Source organism: Citrus sinensis, chromosome 5 (assembly GCF_022201045.2).
Source record: "Citrus sinensis cultivar Valencia sweet orange chromosome 5, DVS_A1.0, whole genome shotgun sequence".
NCBI classification, from domain to species: domain Eukaryota; kingdom Viridiplantae; phylum Streptophyta; class Magnoliopsida; order Sapindales; family Rutaceae; genus Citrus; species Citrus sinensis.
The window spans coordinates 21,719,945-21,742,251 of NC_068560.1; the positions used below are offsets into that span (position 1 = coordinate 21,719,945).

At 32.5% G+C, this 22,307-nt stretch overlaps 2 protein-coding genes across 4 annotated transcripts; one reads left to right on the forward strand and one right to left on the reverse strand.

The window, feature by feature from the left end:
- Nucleotides 1–1,995: 1,995 nt before the first annotated feature.
- LOC102630216 (ATP-dependent DNA helicase Q-like 2) lies at nt 1,996–15,634 on the reverse strand. Of its 3 annotated transcripts, none has more exons than XM_006471499.3 (20): nt 15,466–15,634; nt 15,161–15,390; nt 14,780–14,926; nt 14,486–14,701; nt 13,750–13,854; nt 13,547–13,651; nt 13,346–13,468; nt 11,744–11,832; nt 11,520–11,556; nt 11,409–11,442; nt 10,275–10,327; nt 10,102–10,179; nt 9,949–10,014; nt 6,297–6,363; nt 6,144–6,197; nt 5,044–5,151; nt 3,960–4,024; nt 3,362–3,440; nt 2,731–2,951; nt 1,996–2,469 (listed from the first exon to the last, which is right to left on the reverse strand). In XM_006471499.3, the coding sequence occupies exons 1-20, from the start codon at nt 15,527–15,529 to the stop codon at nt 2,263–2,265; spliced, it is 2,148 nt and encodes a 715-aa protein (XP_006471562.2). In that variant the 5' UTR covers nt 15,530–15,634; the 3' UTR covers nt 1,996–2,262. The 3 variants fall into 3 exon arrangements, with proteins under 3 accessions (XP_006471562.2, XP_024951700.2, XP_015383777.2); XM_025095932.2 differs by having other exon boundaries at nt 15,161–15,385; nt 15,466–15,611; XM_015528291.3 differs by lacking the exon at nt 6,144–6,197.
- A 1,789-nt stretch (nt 15,635–17,423) lies between these two features.
- Nucleotides 17,424–21,048, forward strand: LOC102629924 (phytochrome-interacting ankyrin-repeat protein 2-like). Its single transcript, XM_006471498.4, has 3 exons — nt 17,424–18,157; nt 20,320–20,491; nt 20,623–21,048. The coding sequence occupies exons 1-3, from the start codon at nt 18,008–18,010 to the stop codon at nt 20,835–20,837; spliced, it is 537 nt and encodes a 178-aa protein (XP_006471561.2). The 5' UTR covers nt 17,424–18,007; the 3' UTR covers nt 20,838–21,048.
- Nucleotides 21,049–22,307: the final 1,259 nt, after the last annotated feature.

The following is a 22,307-nucleotide window of genomic DNA, read 5'->3' on the forward strand; positions in this document are numbered from 1 at the left end:
AATTACATATTTACTATTTAATAAATGAATTGTCATTTTAATTAGAATGTATCAGCAAACGTTGAAATGATTAGAATACTCATTTATATTATTTTTCTCTACTGAGTGGAAAAACTCATCAAACAGCAAACACCAATATTCGGCCCAGCCCAATTACATTTAATTTACAGAAGTCCAGATTCTTTTACGTTCAATTAATTATCCGGCCCAACTCAATTAATATTATTATATTCGGATTTTAATCTACTTCTAATCATGTTTTGGTACGTAATTATTTGCCCAATACATACGCAAATTCACGTGAACAATTTTTAAATAGTACCATCTTAACAATAAAAATATCGTATAATTGTATCATTCATCATAAAGTTAATTACAACAAATTCAGTCATTATTTCTAATTTTCTAGTTAACAAAAACTCAAACACTAATAATATAAATATAAAATAGTAAATCTATTGCCAAGAAATTTAATTCTTTTGCGGAAAGATCGAGTGATGATCATCAATAGTAGTGCTCATTGGCATGCGACGTTACTCAATGTAGTTCACGATAAAACTTTTACATTTAATTAAATAATTTTCAAAATATTAATAGTTATAATTTGTAATTTTAAAAATTTTCATAAAGATATTTAGAAATTAAATAATTATTATTTTAATTTTCAAGTGCTATTCTCTCTAGATGTGGTTTACAAAAAAAAAAAAAAGCACCACATTATTTGTTTTGTATATGCACCATATATAACTGCTGCGAGTTCTACTAATATTTCTTGAACTTTTTCATCTTTATCTCAAAAAATTAGATAAGTATAATAATGTTAGCATGAAAACTTGACTTGCGATTGTCATTAATTTCATATGACTGGTTAGTTGCGGGCATGTTGTTTTGGAAATGCATTGTTTTCAAATGAAGCTTGAGGTCTTAATATGAGGAACCAATAACTAATGGCATTGATTGTATTAGAAAAAAAAGTAATTTGATTATGATCTTAGAAAGGAAAATAATATCTGATTTTAAAACTAATGAAACATAAAATATGGGAGGAAACTAAGAAGATATTGAAAAAATATATACAAATATTTTATTTAGTATGTTTTAATTTACTCATGATAGTCGTTTTATGTTTTGTATAGAAAACCTACTCAAGTGCATGCCGACTTCATTAGCCGTGGCGTTTGGAGAATGGATCTGATATAGGAGTAGCTCAGGTACAATTTCAAAGTTCTGATTGTACAAATAAAACTAAGGAACCAGTTTTTTAATCCTTTTCATACATCATCAACTGGAGGATTAAATAGTAATTGTAATATGTCTATTGAAATGAAGAGTTTAATTGGTCGGTTCAACGTAACTGTTAGAAAAAGAGCGCTTATAAATATAGATGTTGAGAAAAAGTTGTTGAATAATTAGTTGTAATTAAAAGGTGGTTTTAAAACACTAGATTGTTTGGTTACATTGTGAATTAATAAAATGTTATTACAGTGGTTTTGACATTACATGTGTTCTAAAAAGGTTTAATCCCCTCCCTTCAAAAGTGCAAATTTTGAAATTCTGGTACAGTGATTTTTTTTATTTCAAGAACTTTTTTTTTTTGAAAAATTAAAAAACATCCAGTCAAACAACCAAAAAAAAAACTTTTGGCCAAAAATGAAATCATAGCAAATACGCATTAAGCTAATTCAAATAAATTAAAACCCATAATACTACAATTTATCCATTTAAGCATAACTTTAATATTTGCCTGCAGATTGAGAAAAAAAATTGACCCACCGAAAATTGAGTGCTTGCAAAAAATTTTCATTTTTTTCTCCAAAAAAAAATGATCTAAATATTTTAAAAGAATCAATTATTAATGCTCATTCAATAATTCAATTAAAATAAGAAATCATCATCTTCGCACCCATTCTAAAGGTAAATTTATTTGTATCGTCGGGTGGATTTGTTTTAAACCTAAAATTATTTAAGAAAATATCAGAAAATACATTCTAAACATACATAACGTAATAGGGTTTATTATTGAGATCCATAATCAGTTGAGTTAAATCCAGACTCGAGAGCCAACAAAGTAAGAAAAAAGTTGAAAATCGTTGCAAAGTTTCCCACGGTAACAGTTCAGAACTGAGCACCAAGACATCCATCAGAGTTGTATAACCTAAATCACTCCGGTCACATCTAGTCCTATGTCAAACTAGCCGTCGATGATTGTTCTTAGCTTCTAATGAATGGTAAGACAAGAACTTTCTGATTCTTCTTCAAGAATCACACTTCACTATCGTCACTACTGTCAACTACAACAACTGCCTTTTCCTTTTTAGTTCTCTTTGAAGCTCTCGCATCCCTTCCTTGCTCTTCCTTCGAGACTGCATTATTATCATGCTGTTGCACGGAGTTGCCACACTTACTGATTACTTCAAGAATTCTACTCCCATACTTTCCCGTCTTCAACTTTCCAATTATCTTCTCCAGCTGCAACATTAAATAAACACATATTTTATAAATTCCACAGAAAAAAAAAAAATTTAAAAATTTCTTATGCACGTATTTGGGCATGCTTATATGCATACATGCATGTTTAGGAGTTCTATCAGCTTTGCTAGCCTTCAATGAGTTAATATTTAAAGAGGCGGCCCCAAGGATGAAATAGAATTTCATTCAAACAAGCATAGAAAGATTGGTGCTCTAATGTCAAGCATCTTTAAAGGGACAATTGACATGATTGGAACTTGCCTCTTCCATCGTACTCGGTTTCCGGGCACTTATCAATCTGATCAGTTGACTAGACAAAACAGAATGAGGGAGTATTCCTCCACTAATTGAAGCAAGTTCCTTTCGCAGTTCATCAAGTTCAAACTCCAAAGCAGATGATGTTAAACTACGTTTGGTTGATTTCTTGTTGTCGGCTGTATTCTTCTGGACACTAGAAATCTCGAGTTTGATGATCTTCTTCCCTGTTTGAGGAGGGATATAAGTCAGTATATTGGCAATTATATGAAATACTTGCATGATACATTAGTGAATGTTCAATGTTCAAGTCTGAAAGGAGGTATTAAAACTAGATTTTCAAATCATCTTAATATCCTGATTATTAGATTATCCTAAAATAAATGTTAGTTTATTCTCTCTCCAAAATTTACACGAATTGAAGTAATGTAAAAATAAATCATATCAGGATATTAAGATGAGATATGAATAAACTAAGATCGTTATATGCACAAATGGACAAAAAATTCATGTCGATCATGCAGATTGTAAAATTAGAATTCAACAATACCGAAATGAGTGTGCAAAAATTCTAATCCTAGAAATCTGATGATCAAGATTTGTAACCTGGCATCTTCTTTGTAAATGAAAGCATCACCTTGTAATACTAGTTTCGCTAGTAGTCCAATTGTTACATATGCATTTGTTGAATAAGCTGTATGCTGAAATTCTTCACTCTACATCATAAACATATTTCGATTACAGTCAGACAGAATTATATATAAATTGCATCAGCAGAAAAAGAAATTATGAAAAAAAAAAAAACATATCCAAGAAGGTTGGGCACCATCCTGGGGGAAAAAAAAGGAATAAAATTGGTCTTATCATCTGCTACAGATACTCTCTCAAATTTATAAATGGCTGAGCTTAAATTTCTTTTTAATATCTTTTCTCCTCTGTGTTATGCACAATATGAACAAGAGTAAGTATCTTTCGAAAATTTAGTTGCAATTATGTCCTTCAAACAAAACTTCACATGATATCTGTACATACTACAGGCACCTTTGAACTCAATTGACTTTTCAAAATTATGTATTATCCTTTTATGTCAGTAACAGGATTGGATAAGTAAATAAGCACAAGTGAGTTAATAGAAACAGTTACAGGTCTAAAGGGTCTGATTCTCGCCATAAAACGATCTATTATAAGCAGCAAATTAATAAAAATGCACCAGGGCTAAAGGGTCCAATTCTCACCAAAACACGGTCTATTATAAGCTGCAATACAAGCTGTTCTATTTCCTCTCGTTTCAGGTCAGAATCTGCATTAATCCAAAAAAATAAAATTTAAAGGGTAAAAATGAAAGTAGAGAGAGAATTAGGGTAAATAACCAAGACAAGTCTAATTAGAATAGGCAGTAATGTCACATCCGAAATGTTATCACATTATTAAATATCAAAATCCAGGTCTACAAAATTATTATGTTATTGTGAACAAGTGATTGCAGTAAGAAAAGATACAGTTCATGAATTTGAAAAATAGCTAAGACTATCATACATATCAACCAAAAATTTCTAATAGTACTTATCAGGGGAGCGAAAAAATTCTAATAGTAACAAGCAATATTTTGAAGTTGTAATTTATTTCACTGCCGGTAGAAAGGTACATTTATAGCACAGAGCACAACATAAACATTTAGGCATTGCCTTCAAATGGGGCGGAACTCTCTCTCTCATTTGCTTATATACCACATACATCTCAGTTTGTTGTTGAAGAGAAGCTTTTTTTCCTCCCTTAATTAGTCATACTTCTTTTCAGTCTCAGATACAGGAATATGATTGCCTAATGCCATTATTCCCAACACCTAGAGAACATATTTCCATGTAGAAGAGAAAGGACAGCACCTCGCTCTCTCATTTCATCATAGTTTTCTATCCCTTTTTATGTAACCATTGAATGAACTAGATTTTGGGAATTACTCGTATTTATCAAATGTAAAAAGAGAATCCTAAAAGTTAATGCCTCTACACCTCAAGGCTCAAGGATTAAAAATTTAAAACTCACTTTTTACAGAACCTTATAGCTAAAAAGCTCCAATTAAGAGAATATATTTACTCTCTTTCCAAAAGTTTACCTCCAAACTGATATTTCCATTACCTAATCCTCCCATCTTACAAAACAGAATGAAAGAAAACAAATTAATTTTTTGTTTTAGCCCAGTACTACATAGACTTATGAAATATGTGTTCGCATCATTCTATTTTTTTATGAATGTAGGAATATCCAGATCATTCATCTTGGACATGGTGAAGAAATATGAAGCCAATAACCATAACCAACCTATTTCCTTGAGCTTAATTTTCATTTTATCTACCAACTGTAACATCGTCAATCTCTGATTATTATCTTGAATATCTTGCAGCAAAGAAATGATACACTGTGCATGACCTGCAAAGCATAGCAAATCAACTTATCAAGTAAAACTAAGAAAATTATGTAGTGGTTTATCCATCAAGCTATGTATGTGTAGAAAAATTTAAAAGAACATAAATCAGTAGAGAAAACTTGAAACAACCGGGAAATTTCAATATAACCCATCTCGATGTTTTCTACAGTCAAAGCAAATAAATTTAATCAATGAGAAAAACTGGCAACTGGAAGAAACAACACTTATAATGTTTTTAAAAGTAATTGGCAAAGTGGAATTATGCTCGAAAGTATTTCACTGAGTATGAACCAAAGATATGGTTTTCAATGAAATCATGATTTGCTGGGACCAAGGGACCAGCCAGGACCACCATGCAGAAGAGATTAACTTGCTGGAGCTTTTCAAAAATTACTAGACGCACTTTCTCAATGTTCCAGTGTAATGGATACTTAAAATGAAAGAAACAAGAAAAACAGCAGTGTACAAATAATCTCCTGGAAATAAACAAGCAAGAATTGTCATATACAGACAAATTTGAACCTTTAACGAAAAAAATGGAGTCCAGAATGTATGCGATTATGATGGAAAAAATTGACTTATACCTCAGGCACAAAATACAAAGTAAAGTAAAAGAGGTAATAAATAAACGCAAAAAAAAAAACACACAAAATGTACTTGTAAGTAATTGCCCCATAAATCCTATATCTATCTATATGAAAAAGAAATCGTGTAAAGAAGGGGATTAAGTGGGATCCACTTTTTGTGGAATATGAGTCGAAGCAATAACAAGAATATTTCTAGTGGAACATCTTTCACAATCCCTAGAGAGATAGTTCACTAATAGACCGAGGGATAAGTAATTCAACTCATTCATCCAGCATAAAACCAGTGTTTAACCACAGAACTAGACTATAATCAATGAGCAAAACAGAATCAGAAAATGACTGAAGAACTAAAATGCATGGCACGTGTACGAGTGTATGTATGTCAAATAGGAGAGAAAGAAACATACGAGTTACATCAACTTCGCTAACCTCATATGAGAATGCACAAATGTCACACATCCCTAAGAGAACACAAAGTTACAATTGTGTTATTCCAAATAAACGTAACCAAAGAGACAAAAGTGTAATTTAATAATACTATGCTTAACAACAAATAGTACCATTGCAGTCTTGTAATGGCTCTGCAAAATGCCTGAAAAATGTACTTCGTCGGCATTGTTTCTTTGACTGAAAATAGAGATTTTAATCAAAATCTAGAAAACAAATACCTGCATAGCATTTTACTGGTCAATGTGGCTTAATTTTTAAATGCATTGCAAGTCCAGCGGTCTATTTTTTGCAGAGCCTCTGGAAAGACAACGGGGACAAGAAGGGATATACATACATACATACATACATACATATATATATATATATATATATATATATATATATATATATATATATATAATTTACCAATTTGGGAAATCCCAGATTGTATTAAAGTACGAGACGAGTTTACGACGTTCTAAAACAATGCAAAAAGAGGTTTACAACGTTGTAAACTCGTCCCGAATTTTAATAAAATCAGGGATTCTTAGATTGGAACCTAACTCACATATATATCTTCTCAAGTGCAGATGTCCACACAGTTTTAAAATGTGGAAGTCCACACCTAAGAAGTTCTCTCTCTCTCTCTCTCTCTCTCTCTCTATATATATATATATATTTGACGATGAAGAAGATTCAAAAATCACTGAAGAGACAATAAGTAATCTAGCACAAAGTAATGAAGATAATTGTTATGGAATCCTGTAAAAATATTCCATAACAGTATGTTCTGTAAAAGTCAAATGGCAAAAGTGGAGTTCCGCAAGTTATACGATAAAAAACAGATATTCCTCTAAAAGATCACAAAACACAAGTTTTTAAATTCAGAAGCAATAATGTGTATGCAATAATTATTTTGAATTAAATAACTTGTAACAAAAATAATGTATGCTAAGAAAGCAAGAACAAGAGCAATGGTTGGGAAAGCAAATAGCAAAAGGAAAAAGCATGTGAAAAGAGGAAAAAACAAATGCATAATTCAAATGCATGATGTATGGTGGAAACATGCTCAAGGAATTTTTCAAGATGAAAGGTGGAAACAAAACGCATAATTCAAATGCATGATTCGCTGTGGGAAGATGCTTAGAGAATATTTCAAGATAAAAGACTAGCACTATCAAGAAGACAAGAATGGGAAACCGTTACTCAGTTTATGAAAGCTAGTTAGAAGGCAATAAAGGCAGGCTTCAGACTACTCCTTAACATCAAAATACTCTATCTCAAAATTTTAGTGTCACCGTATCCAATCCGGTGTATTCACTTCTGAACTTGTATCCAGTCTTCAAAGATTTAGGAGCATCAAAACTTGTAAGTTTTATTTACAATCAATCTATCGATTTTATTTCAATTTCTTGCTTTCAATTTATTTTTTTTTTTTATGCTTTAAATTTTGCATGCATATAATTGAATTTGAAATTAAAAATTTTGAAATATGATGTAGCTTTTGTTAAACATGCGACTGAAAACAACCAAGATATATTAATTGAAGCTGTACTAGAAGATAGACCTTTTGAACGTCTACTTTATATGTCAAAAAGCATACAAGCTTACAAAATCAACTCAAGCAATCCAAAGAACAACTTTAAAAATTAGCTTGTTAAAATATTTATTACTTGATCCTTCTATTTGTATAAAAGCAAATATTAATGGTCTTCACAGGAATATCTGTCTTGATAATGCTTGTTTTTCATCCTGAAATATTCCATAAACATGTTTCTACTCATTTGAATTTTCCATTTTTTTCCCCTCTTTTCACATACTTTGATGTTTTTTCCTTTTGTTATTTGTTCTCCCATCCATTGCATCTGTTCTTACTTTTTCCACATGCGTTATCTTTATTACAAATTTATTAAAACATTATTGCTTCTGAATTGAAAAACTTGCCATGTGGTCTTTTCCAGGAATATCTACTTTCCACTTTTGCAGGAGATACTATTACGCAATCTTTTACAGTATTTCATAAAAATTATTTTCATTACTTTATGCTAAATCAACAATTGACTCTTCAATGGTTTTTGAATCTTCTTCATCGTTGGAAAACTATGACAAAGTTACTTTCAAATGTTTTGACCCTCCAGGTTACAAATACTAGGATTACCATCAAGCTCGGCATAACGCCTTTTAGTTTCAAAAAGGATAACAATCTACTTCGAAAGGGGAACCAATTTTACATTCCTATATTGGTTCATTGAATAGTGGAATTTCTTGAGTCCTATTCGAGAAATCCTTTCATTTGAAGTGAACAATTTCCTTTTGTCAAAAAGAGATTGCGGATGGGAATATGTTTATGTCAATATTGCCCAAAAATCCCATCCTTGGTTAGGAGTTTTAGAGTGATGTGGTGGGAGAAAATCAGTGCCCAATTCATTGTTCTCAAATTTCTTGACAAATTCAATCAGTTAAAAAAAAAAAAAAAAAAACTACGCAGCCAGTGATCACCCAATTTGTCCAGCAAAAAGCCATTTTCAGTCCAAAGCTGGTTTCGGCAAAAACCAAAAATGAGTACAAAATATATTTGAAAGAAATCTTGCACAGTTTTTCGACTGAAAATGATTCAAAAAACACTAAAGAGTCAATTACAAAGTAATGAAGATGATTGTTATGGAATACTTTAATTATTTTCTGCAATGGTAACTCCTGAAAGAGTCACATGGCAAAAGTGGAGTATTTCAAATCACGACAAAAGAACAGATATTCCAGTAAAAGTTTTTCAATTTAGGAGCAACAATGTATATTCAATAATATTTTGACTTTCCTATCAAAAAAAAAATATTTTCACTTTTATAATTTGTAACAAAGATATATATATATATATATACAGTTGTTATCTAGTAAGGGATCTCTTACTTTAATATGGTAAGGGACATGCTAAAAGACAGAAAAACACAATTTCCGATACACTACATTAAAGTGCTTGCTTATCTTGTCTTTGATCCCTTATTGAAAGATTACTCAAACACACACACACACACGCTCTATTTTTTTGTGTTAGAAAGTCACAATGGCATTCGAAGAATTGCTCATAACAAGGTTTATGTTTAAGGCATGATTAAAAAAAATTCAAATACAGAGGATCGTATGAGCATCCCCAGAAAAAGGCTCTTCAAATGAGAAGCGTCACAAATAAGATGTCAATTTAAACATAAAGGAAAAAATCCAAGATTTATGCCAAGCCCACGTTTGCGAAGGAGAGGAGATGAATGGAAAGGAAAGAGGGGGAGAGAAAATAAGTGAAAAAGATGGTCACTCTATTTTTCATTCTTTCGTTGGATATAGAATTCATCTTTCTCCCCTTATTTCTTTCCCCTTTCCTCCTTTCCTCCCCTCTCCTCTCCTTATATTTCTTTAAACCAAATATACCATTAGTCTCAGCAAGCACTAAAGTTGTCTCATTTTTATTTCTAATAACACAAAATATTCATTAGGAAAAGAACTTTATAGGAAAAAGGGACAAGCTGTCCGCAAGAATGTGCCCATAGGGAATGCAAGTTTCCTCATTATCGACCAACAGAAGCCTAAGCCACCATACAGATTATGTTTCCTGATTAAGAAGGTGGTTCAAGCAGCTTAACGAATTATTCTTAATTTATAATGTAAGTTAAAAAGCTTCCAACAATGTATGCACATAATATCAATGTGTGTGTACAACTAATGATATGTGGAGTTATGACTAGGGCAATAGCACATAGGATTACCAAAATAAATAAATAACAGCAGCAGTACCTGACTATACCGTACAATGTCGTAGAGATTCTGCAATCCAGAGTTCTCATAGAAGACCATTGAACTCTGCTCAGAGACAAGTGTCACTACTAACAAATACAAGAATACTTGAGCATATATAATAAAATTTTGTGGCGTCGATGAAAGTCTTACCTGCCTGGGAACATCAGCAGGCCTAAAAAAGAGAAGGCACTCAGAAGGTAGCCCATCTCTACCTGCACGACCACTTTCCTGCACCAAAATTCAATCGTAAAAACAAACATATATAGGAAAAAATAAAAAAATAAAAGGCTTAATAAAAAGCTTGTTAGGAAAGAGTAAAAAACCTGGTAATATGTTTCCACCGATTTACTCAGACTGTGATGGATGACAAACCTGACTACAAGCAGGTAATGATATTAGGAATACACATATATGTATTATCTGATAGACGGAGAACTATCAGAAGACAAAAGAGAACAAAAGTGAACCTATTACTAAGGAATTATTCTCTTAGTTCAAAAAATTATGGAGGAAAAAAAATACAAGAATGCCTCTTAGTACAAAAGCATGGAGATAAAATACAAGAATACCTAAAAGACATCATATATCTATGTACGCATCTGCATGCATGCACGTGTTTGTTTTAGTATGTAGATAAAGTTATAAATGGTAAGGAAAACATATCAATAAATTGGTTCTAGAAGTGGGGCAAACTTCAATGGGCATTTTCATTCATCAATTGCAAGCAGGTTTTTTTTCTCATGCACGCATCAAAAAGAGAAAGTTAATGTCCAAAATCAAGGGAATGAAGATAAACAAATTTGCAATCCTGATGAAATAACAAGGTGTATCCCAGTTTTCCAAGAGAACTTCCATGATCAATTATGAGAGCAATAAGGATTAATTAACAGATGATTTGATAGAAGGAAGTTGTTAGAAAACTTGCACCGATTACCATCACATAATTAGCAATCAGCCCTGCTTCTCTGATTTCCATATCCTTAAAACAATATTTCCATGATCGCAATCCCTTAATTACCAATTCAAATACATATCTGAAGTCTTTCATCATTATTTACACTGTTGTCCTAGAAATTTCAGCAATCTTTCTGTGCTCTTTTTCACTCTTTTAGTCCAGCCACTTTGGGCACTCAAATCTAAACCATATCAAGCCAAATCTACGAACTAATTCTGTACTTTTCTACTACAACATTAAATTGCAAATGTCAACTTTTAGCCAAAGTTCAGAAGTTATGACCTATGGTTGCTTTAGCTTCTCTATAACTTGTAGAACTCTAATACTTCATAGATTTAATATTAGCAATTAAAGACAGTGTGTGCACAAGTTGACCCTAAAGAAGCAAACCTAAAGCTAAACAAAAACATTACTAATATTTCCGTTACAATCTGTTAAAACAGGAACATTCTAGTTTGTAACTGGTCATAACCATCGGCAGAAGCAAATTTGCAATACTAACCATCTGGTTTGTTGATCCCCATACCAAATGCCACCTGATACAAGCAAATGAATCAGAACAAAAAATGATTATTAATACCTATAAAGAGTTTGACCAATGCACTATGCATACCGTGCCAACAATGACTTGCAGCTTATTTTTGCTCCACCTATGTCATGAAAAAAGGAACATACATAAGACTCTTAACTGTGAAACCAAAACAACAATTTCATTATTGCTCACTGTATAAGGCTTCAAAATGTTTGGATATTATAGCTATTATTTTTCTAGGAAAACATTTCACTCAAGTAATATGATGTACGTAAATTCAGCAGCAATCCAACTTTTGCACTCACCTCATATGAACCTTTTCACGAGCATTTATATCCATGTCTGCATGATAATAATCAGCTGAAATTCCTCTCTGTCGTAACTCTTGTGCAACCTACAACTCTTGAAAGTATGAGACAGAAATAAATATCACTCCATCCAGAAGCTATATACTATTATCTAAGATCCAAAACACCAGGAATCTGGATCTGTTAGAAACGAAACAAATGAAGATATCTCACGTTTCATCGGAAAAATAAAATTAGCCTCATAAAGTCTTTTAAACAACTTCAACACCTAAAAGCTCGAGGAGCCAAACATTTCCTGAGGCATTTATCAGTTTTCCTTAATGACAAGTACAATTAGCAACAAGATAAAGTCAATAATGGCTAACAGATGCAGATAATAAATAAGAAAACAAACTAAACTTCTTGAAGAATTAGTTCATCGTTATCCAGAAAAATGTGATGATTGAATGTCAAAAAATTCTAAACAACACTATGCTCAGAACTTTCCACATATCTGTGTGTGTCCTTAGAAATAACTATAAACAATTTTAACACTTGAATGACAGCAACCAAAGTATGAAGAATGAAAGTTTCCTAATGCACACTAGTTAACAAAATTGAAGTCAAAGACAGCTCAAACTCAAACCTAAGGAATCAGGTGCTTCCAGGTTCTCTGAATTCCAAGAACTACCTTTTTTCCTTATTTATCACAATTGGGATGCAGTGATGACTTGATCTAAAGGCTGTTTGTTTTTGCTGTATTTTGATGATTTCAGGAACTTTTAATGTGTCCTGATCAACTTTTGAGCTATCTTGGCCTATAGCTTATAGGCACAATATGCATAACTTGTTTCCTTTTTGTACATCTTCATCTAATATATTATTATTCTTTCTGTCTCTTACAAAAAAACTGAGCTATCTAACGTTAACCAATTAGGAGGATATGTCATCTTTTGCAACAAAATTTGGATCACAAGTAGCTTAAGATGTGTGAATACCATGGGACTAAGGCTCTACTGATGTTTAATACTTGCTGTAATCTAAATGAGGTTGTCTGACTGCAATTGGGGATGGTAGATCCCATGCAGTAAGGTCATTTTTGGAATCATGTACTGAAAATGACTTCTTTCGTATTTATATGTTAAAGGTCCAAATTTCATGAGAGGTCATGTCAGATTTTCAGTAGGAATAAACTCGAGAAGTATCAACTCACCACACAAATTTTTCTAAGCGTGTCCCTAGTGAAATACGTTTGGAGCACCAAGCATCTAGTTAGTCACTTAATCCCTTGGAAGACTGACAAGAACCATAGATGAAGTTATAGCAAGTCCTGAAAGATTCAAAACATCAGGAGTAACCCATGCTTCATAAGATTTCACATTTAATTGTATCTTAATCAACGGTTCAAAATGAATGGTTTAAATGTCCACTTGAGTAGACAAAACCAGAGCAAGTCATTTATACATAAATACCATGCACATAATAAAAGCAATGAAAACTTTATAATCAAGATATACTGATCTCCAGAAGGATAAAAACTCGAAAAAAATAAAAATAAAAGGAAAGGATGATACAGGACAAGACAAGACAGGAAGGATGAAAATAACAGCAGACACAAACCTGTTCACATTCCTTTCTGGAGAAGCAATATACTATCCCCGACTCGCTATTTGGATAAGATTCCTGTATGTATTTCGCAATTTCATCAATAACCACCTTACCAACAGATGACTTTTCTCTCACCTGTAACTCAAGAAATCATCATATTAGCACTTAAACTGTTAGGTTCAAGTCCAAAATTCCTGAGAATCGAAACTATACCATATAAAAGAGATTTGGCCTATTGATTGTGCTGACAAATTTAATGCATTTTCGAATGTGCAACATTTCCATCAGATCATTTTGGACTTTCTGGGTGGCAGTTGCCTGCAATATATTTTAGAAAGTAAAATTTTTTAAATTGGCCCAAAATTGCAACTAAAGCACAAAAATAAAAAATAAAGGATTAAAAATTAATGACATACAGTCAAAGCCATCATAGGAACATCGGGAAACTGAGTCTTGAGAATGCCAAGGTTCTTGTAATCAGGGCGAAAATCATGACCCCACTGACTACAACAATGTGCCTCCTGCAGACCAATGAATCATACACACAGCTGTGATGACATTTACCATATACATGTTATAAAGATCATCATTTTTTAAAGACTGACATCAAGAATAACTAGCATGCTGCCCTATATGACATTTAAGTTCATTGGTATCATATAATAGGTTGGAAAGTATTTCGAGTAAAAATCAGAAAGCACCCCTCCAGCTAGGTCTACATGTAAAAAGGCCAGTTCCACTTTTTAATCAACAAAGTACAGTTCAGGTAAGTCCCTTTGTAATGACACATAATGATGAACAGGTATAACATTAATTTTATTTTAATAAAAGATTTTAACATCTTCTGCTGTATGCCAAGCTTCTTTAACAGCTCTCACCCATTTCTCCATACCATGTCTGGCAACCTTCTATTTACTATCCTGACAACCTTATTGTGTAAGATGAATGCGGAAAACATTGACCAAATGCATACTCATCCTCGTATGAACTTTCTGACTGTCAATACTTTCCTAGAATTATCAAAAAAATGCAACTACTGAGCAAGGATTTAGAAACATAACAGGATGAACAGCCATTGACTATAAAATCAACGATGAAAGCAGAGAATATTAACTTCAAAATCATGAGTAGCATGTTGAACTATATGCTCACATCAATAGAAATTAAAGACAAACGACCGGCATGATGGCACTTTTCGAGTTTTGACATAAATCTCTTGCTCTTTGATATCTTTTCTGGTGTGACGTAAAGCATTTTGAGCTCCCCTTCACCTTTCTCAAGGGCCTTGTATATGAACTTCTCATCTTCCTTAGAAGTTGTTGATGTCAACATGTGGGCTGGAATGCCCAAAGCAGCCAGGCACATTACCTAAACAAATAGGTGGTCATTAGAGTGCTTTGTTTTATACCTAAACAATGATGATAGTATCTATAATAATAGCAACACCTGATCCTGAATCAAAGAAAGCAATGGACTGACAACAAGAGCAATTCCCTCACGAAGGACAGCTGGGAGTTGATAACAGAGGCTCTTGCCACCACCTGCAGCCATAATCACCAGAACATCTCTTCCACTCAAGACAGCATTTATAATCTGATATCAAGACCGACAATTAATCAGTAATTCTCTAAATCATTGTTACGGAGCAAAATACTAAACGAACCCAGACCACCCGCGAAAGTTTTGCATTCAAGCTACAAGCATCTATACTCCGATTCTAAAACTAACAATCAACCCCAAACTCAGAAACCCATGATGCATACAATAGCTAAGATTTCAATGCCGCAAGCAAAAGAAAAAAAAAAAAAAAAAGGGCAAAGCAATCACCTCTCGCTGATTTGCACGGTACGCGGGAATGCCAAATACATTAAGCCTAGCATCATCAGCTCGAGAATCCCACTCAAATGTCCCGGACCAATTCTCAACAGCAGTTGAGCTTGAGCCACCATACTGAATAGGGCTTCCACGTGATGCCTCAAATGCTTCTAACAAAGACTTTAACTCTGATTGCCTCTCATACAACTGATCTTGTCTATCAACCAGTTGCTTTATCTGCTCTGTAAATGTTAAGTTAAGAGATGATTAAAGCTATAGAATAATTATTTGCTAATAGAAATCGATTATCAATGTACCTTGTACAAGTCGCACCTCAGCCTCCACGTTTTCTAATTCTTGTAAAATTTCTTCAGTTTCCATTTCGTTTTTTTTTCCCCCTTTTTTGCCCTTTTTCAGTGGAAACACAAAGGTCTGTCTCTCAGTCGCACCTTCTCTGGCCTAACAAGAGAGAAGGGATTTTGGTCATTCATTTATTTTGAGATTTTATATTTTATTTAATAAAAAATAGTTAACTTCTTTTTGAAAATTAGTAAATTCCAATGAAAGGGCCGAAGTGGCCGAATTACATCAATAGACATAATGGGCTCGAACGAATACATTTTTATCGGTTATTGCTTTAAGATTTTTGTAAATTTTAATAAAGTCGTTCCTTAAACGATATAATTTAATTAAACTTTATTATAAGTGACAAATCTGTTACCCCTAATAATAAAAGTAATAACCTTTAGAATGAAAATAATTTAAGGTTCTATTTAATATTAAAATGGAATAGATGTAATTTAAAAGATATAATATTTAAAGTATTTAATAAATACTAATTATTATAGTTTAAAAACTATATGCATATTTAGCATGACTTATCTAATAGTTAAAAGTGTTTATTTAATTTTAGGATTATTATCATTTTACTATTTCAAAACTTGACAAATATCAAATGATTAAAAGAAGTATTGTTCCCTATCATTTTTCTACTATATCTTTACAAAAAAAAATCATTTTATTATTTTTCCGTTATATCTGTTAGTTGACCAGTTAGTTGACTAACAAAATATCAATTTTACCCTTCATGATTAAAAAAAATACTTGAAGCTTATTTACAAAATCAGCTCTTTTACATTTATTCGATCATTTAAGTTTCATTTCCAATAGTAGTATATAAAAATGGAATCATTAATAAGACGAATTTGTAATCTATTTATAAAAATGGATAAAAAATATCAACATATTTCTTTTTTATGGAATTATGATATATGGATTACAAATTTGTCTTATTAATGATTCCATATTTATTTCCTAATGTTGAAAATGAAACTTAAATAATCGAATAAATGTGGAAGAGCTGATTTTGTAAATAAGTTTCAAGTATTTTTTTTAATCATGAAGGGTAAAATTAGTATTTTATTAGTCAACTAATGGTTGTAACGAAAAAATAGTAAAATGATTTTTTTGTAAAGATATAGTAGGGAAAATGATAGAGGACAATATTTCTTGTAGTTATTTGATATTTGTCAAATTTTGAAGTAGTGAAAGGATAATAACCCTTAATTTTATAACTTTTTTTAAAAAAAAATTAGTATTGTTTGGTTGTATTTTGAATAAAGTTTTTAGAGATAAAATAAGATATTTTGGCTCTATTAAAAGACTCAAATTTTAGATTTTTTGGCCTAGAGGTTGTAGAGTATTTTTAAAAAAAATTAAATTATAATGTTCTTAATTTATTTCACAATCTTATTTTATTTATTTCATAACATAACTTTAAAAAACATTGTCTAATAAGTAACTTTATAACATTTAATAAAGATTTTCATTGATAACTAAATAGCTAAAATATTTTCAGTAAAAACTATACCTATATAAGCTCTACAAATAAAAATTTTAATTAAATAAATTCTATTTGAAAAATTATACTAAACATAACCTAACTTAATTTGATCTATTACCAAAATCATAAAAATTTATAATATTTTTATTAAAATTATTATTTAAAAGTCATATTTATACACACTAATTACTTTTATTTCATTTATAATTTTTAAACTTGAAAGTTATAACATCTTAACAATTATTAGTACCTGGAGTTAAAACCTAAAAATATAAATAGAATTCTAATTACAACTAAGCTGTACCTTAATGACAACAAAAATATATTACCAAAATATTTATAAAAAATAAAAGACATCAAAATATTTACTAGGATGAGAAGAATACAAAATGGTAATTAAAATAAATAAATAAATATCTTCTGGCCCTTTATAAAATTTCATAACCTCAGTCGCTCTCTCAAATCTCTCTCTGATCATCTCTTTCCTCGCCGTCTAGGGCAAAAGAACAGCGAAGAAAAGCCAGAAAACCACAACAAATTTATTGATGTTTCCTCCAATTTCTCTCCAAATCAACCCGGGATTCGTCTAATTTCTCACCTTATTCTCTTCGAATTCGAAATCGATTTCCCTCTTTCTCTCTGTGCGTTTCACTTAATCTCGACATAAATTTTAAAATTCGTTAGGGTTTTGAATCAATTACTATGTTTATATTATCTTCATCTGCTACTTCCTCAATTACAATCCGCCAGAATCTTCGCGTGTTCGGTCCCGGCCTCAATCCTTTCTCTCCCTATTGCATTGCCAATCACTCCCGCTAAATCTTTTTCCTTTTTTTAATTGCGTATTTCTTCTTTATCATGTAAGCCAATCTCACGGTGTCGTTTCGCGTTTTCTTTTTTCTCGTTTTGCTTCTAAATCGTAAGCAAAAATTAATCAATCAAAACTTTCTTTGTTTGCTTAAATTTGATATATAAGTAATTAATTAATTAACTAAGAGAAAAAGAAAGAAGGAAGGATGATAGAAAGCATGGTGCATGAGCAACTGGGTCCGTTTACGCTGCAGCGTAAGGCTTCTAGGAAGCGGTTCTTTAGGTCAGTGATCGATACTGACGATAGGGGCTGGACTCCTCTTCATATCGGTGCCCGTAAAGGTGATATCAAACTGGTAGGTTATTGTTATGTTTCATCCTAAATTTACTCTTCTCCATTTCGTTTGATATAGTTATTAGTTTGAATGAAGACCTAAAATTTATCTCTATATGTGTGCCAACAATCACCCTCAGTTTCTGAATTTGTATATGGTTCACTTGGAGCTGCTGATAGTTGTTTATAGAATTTTTTTACCCTGCACTTGGTGTTTGGCCTATTTATTTTAGTTGTTTATTGTTTCGTATGGTGGTTGTCATTTTATTTGACGTTATTGCTAGTATTTTGTCTAGGTCTTCCTACCACATAGGAAATAGTTAAATAAATGTATTTATATGTACAGTTTGAAAAAAAAAATTGTTTTTTAGTCATCCATATTGCTAAATTTAGTTTTTCCGTGCATACAGTTCTGCTAGCATATTGTGTTTCTTGTGCATGATGGGAATGTGGCATAGTGCAAATGCATCTATGTATTATGATATAGATTACCGGGCTGTTATCTGCCTCTTTTTCTGGACTGTTTTTTAGGGGTAAGGTTAATGGTAGGATTCAGGGTTGGGGTACTGTGTTTGAGGGAAAATTATGAACATTCACTAGTTTCATTTACCATCACCTGCTGTTCTAAGGGCTGTAACAATGTGTATTAACAAAGACCAATAATTGTCAGGCAAAACATCGCCGGTAGATTCCATCAAACAATCAAATAAATGCTGGATCGGTTTGCATTACTCAGTTAAAGATAGTAGCTTTTGGGTTTTAGTTCATTCGTTCATTCATATGACAGAAGTACATGCCATTTGGTTTGGGTTTTTTTCTTTTTTTTGTTGTTGTCGGGCGCGGGGGGGGGGGGGGGGGGGAGACAAAGTGGATAATGGGTTTGGCACCTTGTTTTTTGACAATAGAATATGTTGTTTCAAAATTGTTCCACAGAAGTATTTTGTTTTCAATCATTTGGGATAACATGTTTTTCTTGAAACAATTGTTTTACTCATTTTCAAAAACAATATAATATACCATATACATGTGTGGTGATGTTTTCAGTTGTAGAAACTATATTCAACAAATGCAACTTTCATCTTTCTAATTCTAGGTTCAAAACATCATTTTCATATTGGATAGTTTTCAGGAACAGAGTTTACTAGATGATCCTGCTTGATATAATATTTTGACTTACTGTTAAATTTCTTAATTAAGATTTCTGAGAAATAGACAGCGGTGAGTTGTCTTTGAAAAGAAGAATTTTATGAACTGTTTCTACTGATGCTCTGATGCCTAGCGTATCAATGGACTGTTGGGCTAAAATTATTGTCCATACTTGTGTATAATGGAGGTACATGGACATGTGAATACTTTCTTATGCGCCTCTGATAAAATTTTAAATGTAATTTCCACTTGTCTCCACATGCTGTATTATAACCCTGTTGGAGCTTGTTTCTTAGTCGGACAAATTTGTTAGTATCTTTTTGTGTTCGAGATGCTTTGTATGCTTTTGATTGACAATGTAACTTTTGCAGATACACCTTATTTAAGGAGATATCCATTTCTGGTATGTTGATGAATTGTTACCACTAATAGAAATTGTAAGGGCATTACCCTACTTGTTCTGATGAACTTACTAGGAATGCTTGTGTGACCATGATGACAACTGTAAAATATGTATTGATTCACAAAGGGTACATCCATTGTTTGGGTTGAGAGAATGATTTTGGAAGGATTAGGATCCGTTCTGAATCCACCAACATAGTGCAACATTTCTACATGCCAGACGTGGACGAAAATGGAGAGTTAGGAAGATAAATATTCTTGCTCTTATTCCTTTCCTTCTGCCTTCTTCTTTCCACTCAAGTGAATGGAAGGGGCTGTGTTTTGGTGTTCCTCCCTCATTTCCCTTCAATCATTTGACTCAACAGAATGTTAGTATTTCATTATTTTTGTTATTGGAACTCAGATGATGTTAAAGGTCTTTGTCTAGCTCATTATGAAGTAAGATGGTTTCACCGTGGGCAGCAGGAAACATTTTGTTTCCTTTTTGTGCTACATTATTATAACATCATTATATTCTTGGAAGAGGAAGTTCTTAAGTTTGTTATGACTGAAGATAGCTGCAACTACTCATTGCGGATAATTTTGTTAAGCATTTCATTATGGGAAATAGTAGTTAAGCATGGGTTTTTTGTATAGGTAAAGCAACTTCTTGATGAAGGAATGGATGTGAATGTGGCAGCATGGGGCCCCAAATCAAAAGGGGTGACTCCACTCCACCTTGCTGCTCAGGGTGGGCACCTTGAAGTCATGGATGTTTTGCTTGAGCGAGGCGCTGACATTGATGCTAGAACCAAGGGTGCTTGCGGCTGTAAGTATCTCCTATAAGAAACCATATTATTGGCACCTCTCACCTCACACTCTTTTCTCTTCTGACATACTAAAAGGAATTACTCTTTTTATTGCTACTCAACTGTTATTGTCTTCCTCATGTAAATGCAGGGACCCCGCTTCACACTGCAGCCAAGGAAAGAAAGAAGGAAGCTGTTAGATTCCTGATTGAGAATGGAGCTTTTCTGCCAGATGACATCAACGATAGCAGGTTCAATCCGCCACTTCATTATTGCCCTAGTCTTGAATGGGCCTATGAGGAGATGATGCGGTTTCAAAGAGAGAGCTTTTCAGCAGGCGAGACCTCTTACAGCTCTGAGAGTTAAATGCTCTCTCCCGCCTGCTGGTTCACATGATGCCACTGCTTTGGTTGGATTTGGCATCTGATGCTGTTTTATCAGTTGCCCACCACTATAAATAATAATAATAATAAACCAGGCTGGTCCTGTATCCAAAGTGTCTGTTGTATTGTTTGTCACTTGGCTTCGCATCTGTTGACATATATACAATGTGGGGTGTGAACTTGTGGTTGTGGAATTCTTGTTGGGTTTTCTTTACTTAATTGGTTCTATATATTATTGTATATGCAGGACCTGGAAAGGAAAAAAAAAAAGAAAAAGAAAAAAGAAGAGCCACAAAATTATTAAATTTTGATATTTGGCGATATGAAAACAGATGAATAACTGCTAACGCCCTTCGGCGATCGCACTCGTTGCCAACCATTTCATACTACAATATTCATTGACTAAATTTTAGGCTAAACGGTAGAGAGACATTTTAAATTTTTTTATCCAAAATAATTATTTTAAATGATGTGATATTTATTAATTAATTGATAATTTTTTTATAAATTTAAATAAATTAATTATATAATATCATTAATTAATTCATGAATCCTGCATTTGGTTATTTGGGATGATAAAAATTTAGGATATGTACAACTAATAATTACCTTGTTGAACTTTCTGAAGTTGACTTGGACAGCAGTTAGTTGTATTAGCAATCTGAGGGACTTAACCTTTGACAGGATTGAAATTGGAATGATAAATCTAAAAAAAAAAAAAGTATTTATACACTCAAGTTTATGGTGACAAATATTCGGTGTCTTTTCCAAAGGTAAGAGTGTGGATAAAACTCGAACAAATCTCTTCCCTTGTTTTAGGATTTGAACAGCCTCTTATCTCGTCTTTAGATTTGAGCAAGGGTGACCAGCTAAGTTGTTTGAGAATTAAAACGAAAAAAATAATAATAATAATAAAATCTAGTAAATTTGGCAAATACGGCATTGTCACGACGCGCAAAGCAACCAATGCTCTGGGGTCCGCTCCTTGATTAGATACAAGTATTTTCTCACGAGATATCGGCACAGTTTTAGTGGTGGCTTTAACGTCTTGTCTGTGCCTTTAACTCGAAGCAACCAACATGGATCATCAAATCTTTTTCTTCTCTTCCTTGACCTTTCAAACACGGTTAGGGATCAACATCCACACCATGTAGAGTTGTACACAGAGTGTGCTAAAAAGACAAATTTTCACTTTCAAAATTCAACATATGATATTGGGGGGAAAAAAAAATCTCATTTAACCTCAACTGAAAGAAAAAACAAAACCTAACCGTCCGCCCATTTGATTGAACCAGTTGTATCAAACAAGAATGAATTGATCTGTACTTGACACTTATCTACCAGAAAAAAATGACAAGGAGCTCTCGGGTGATACTGTGGTGACAAAGATAACGAAACATATGAGCAGAATGATACGTATAAACAGAATTAAAAGGACCTTGTTACCTTATTG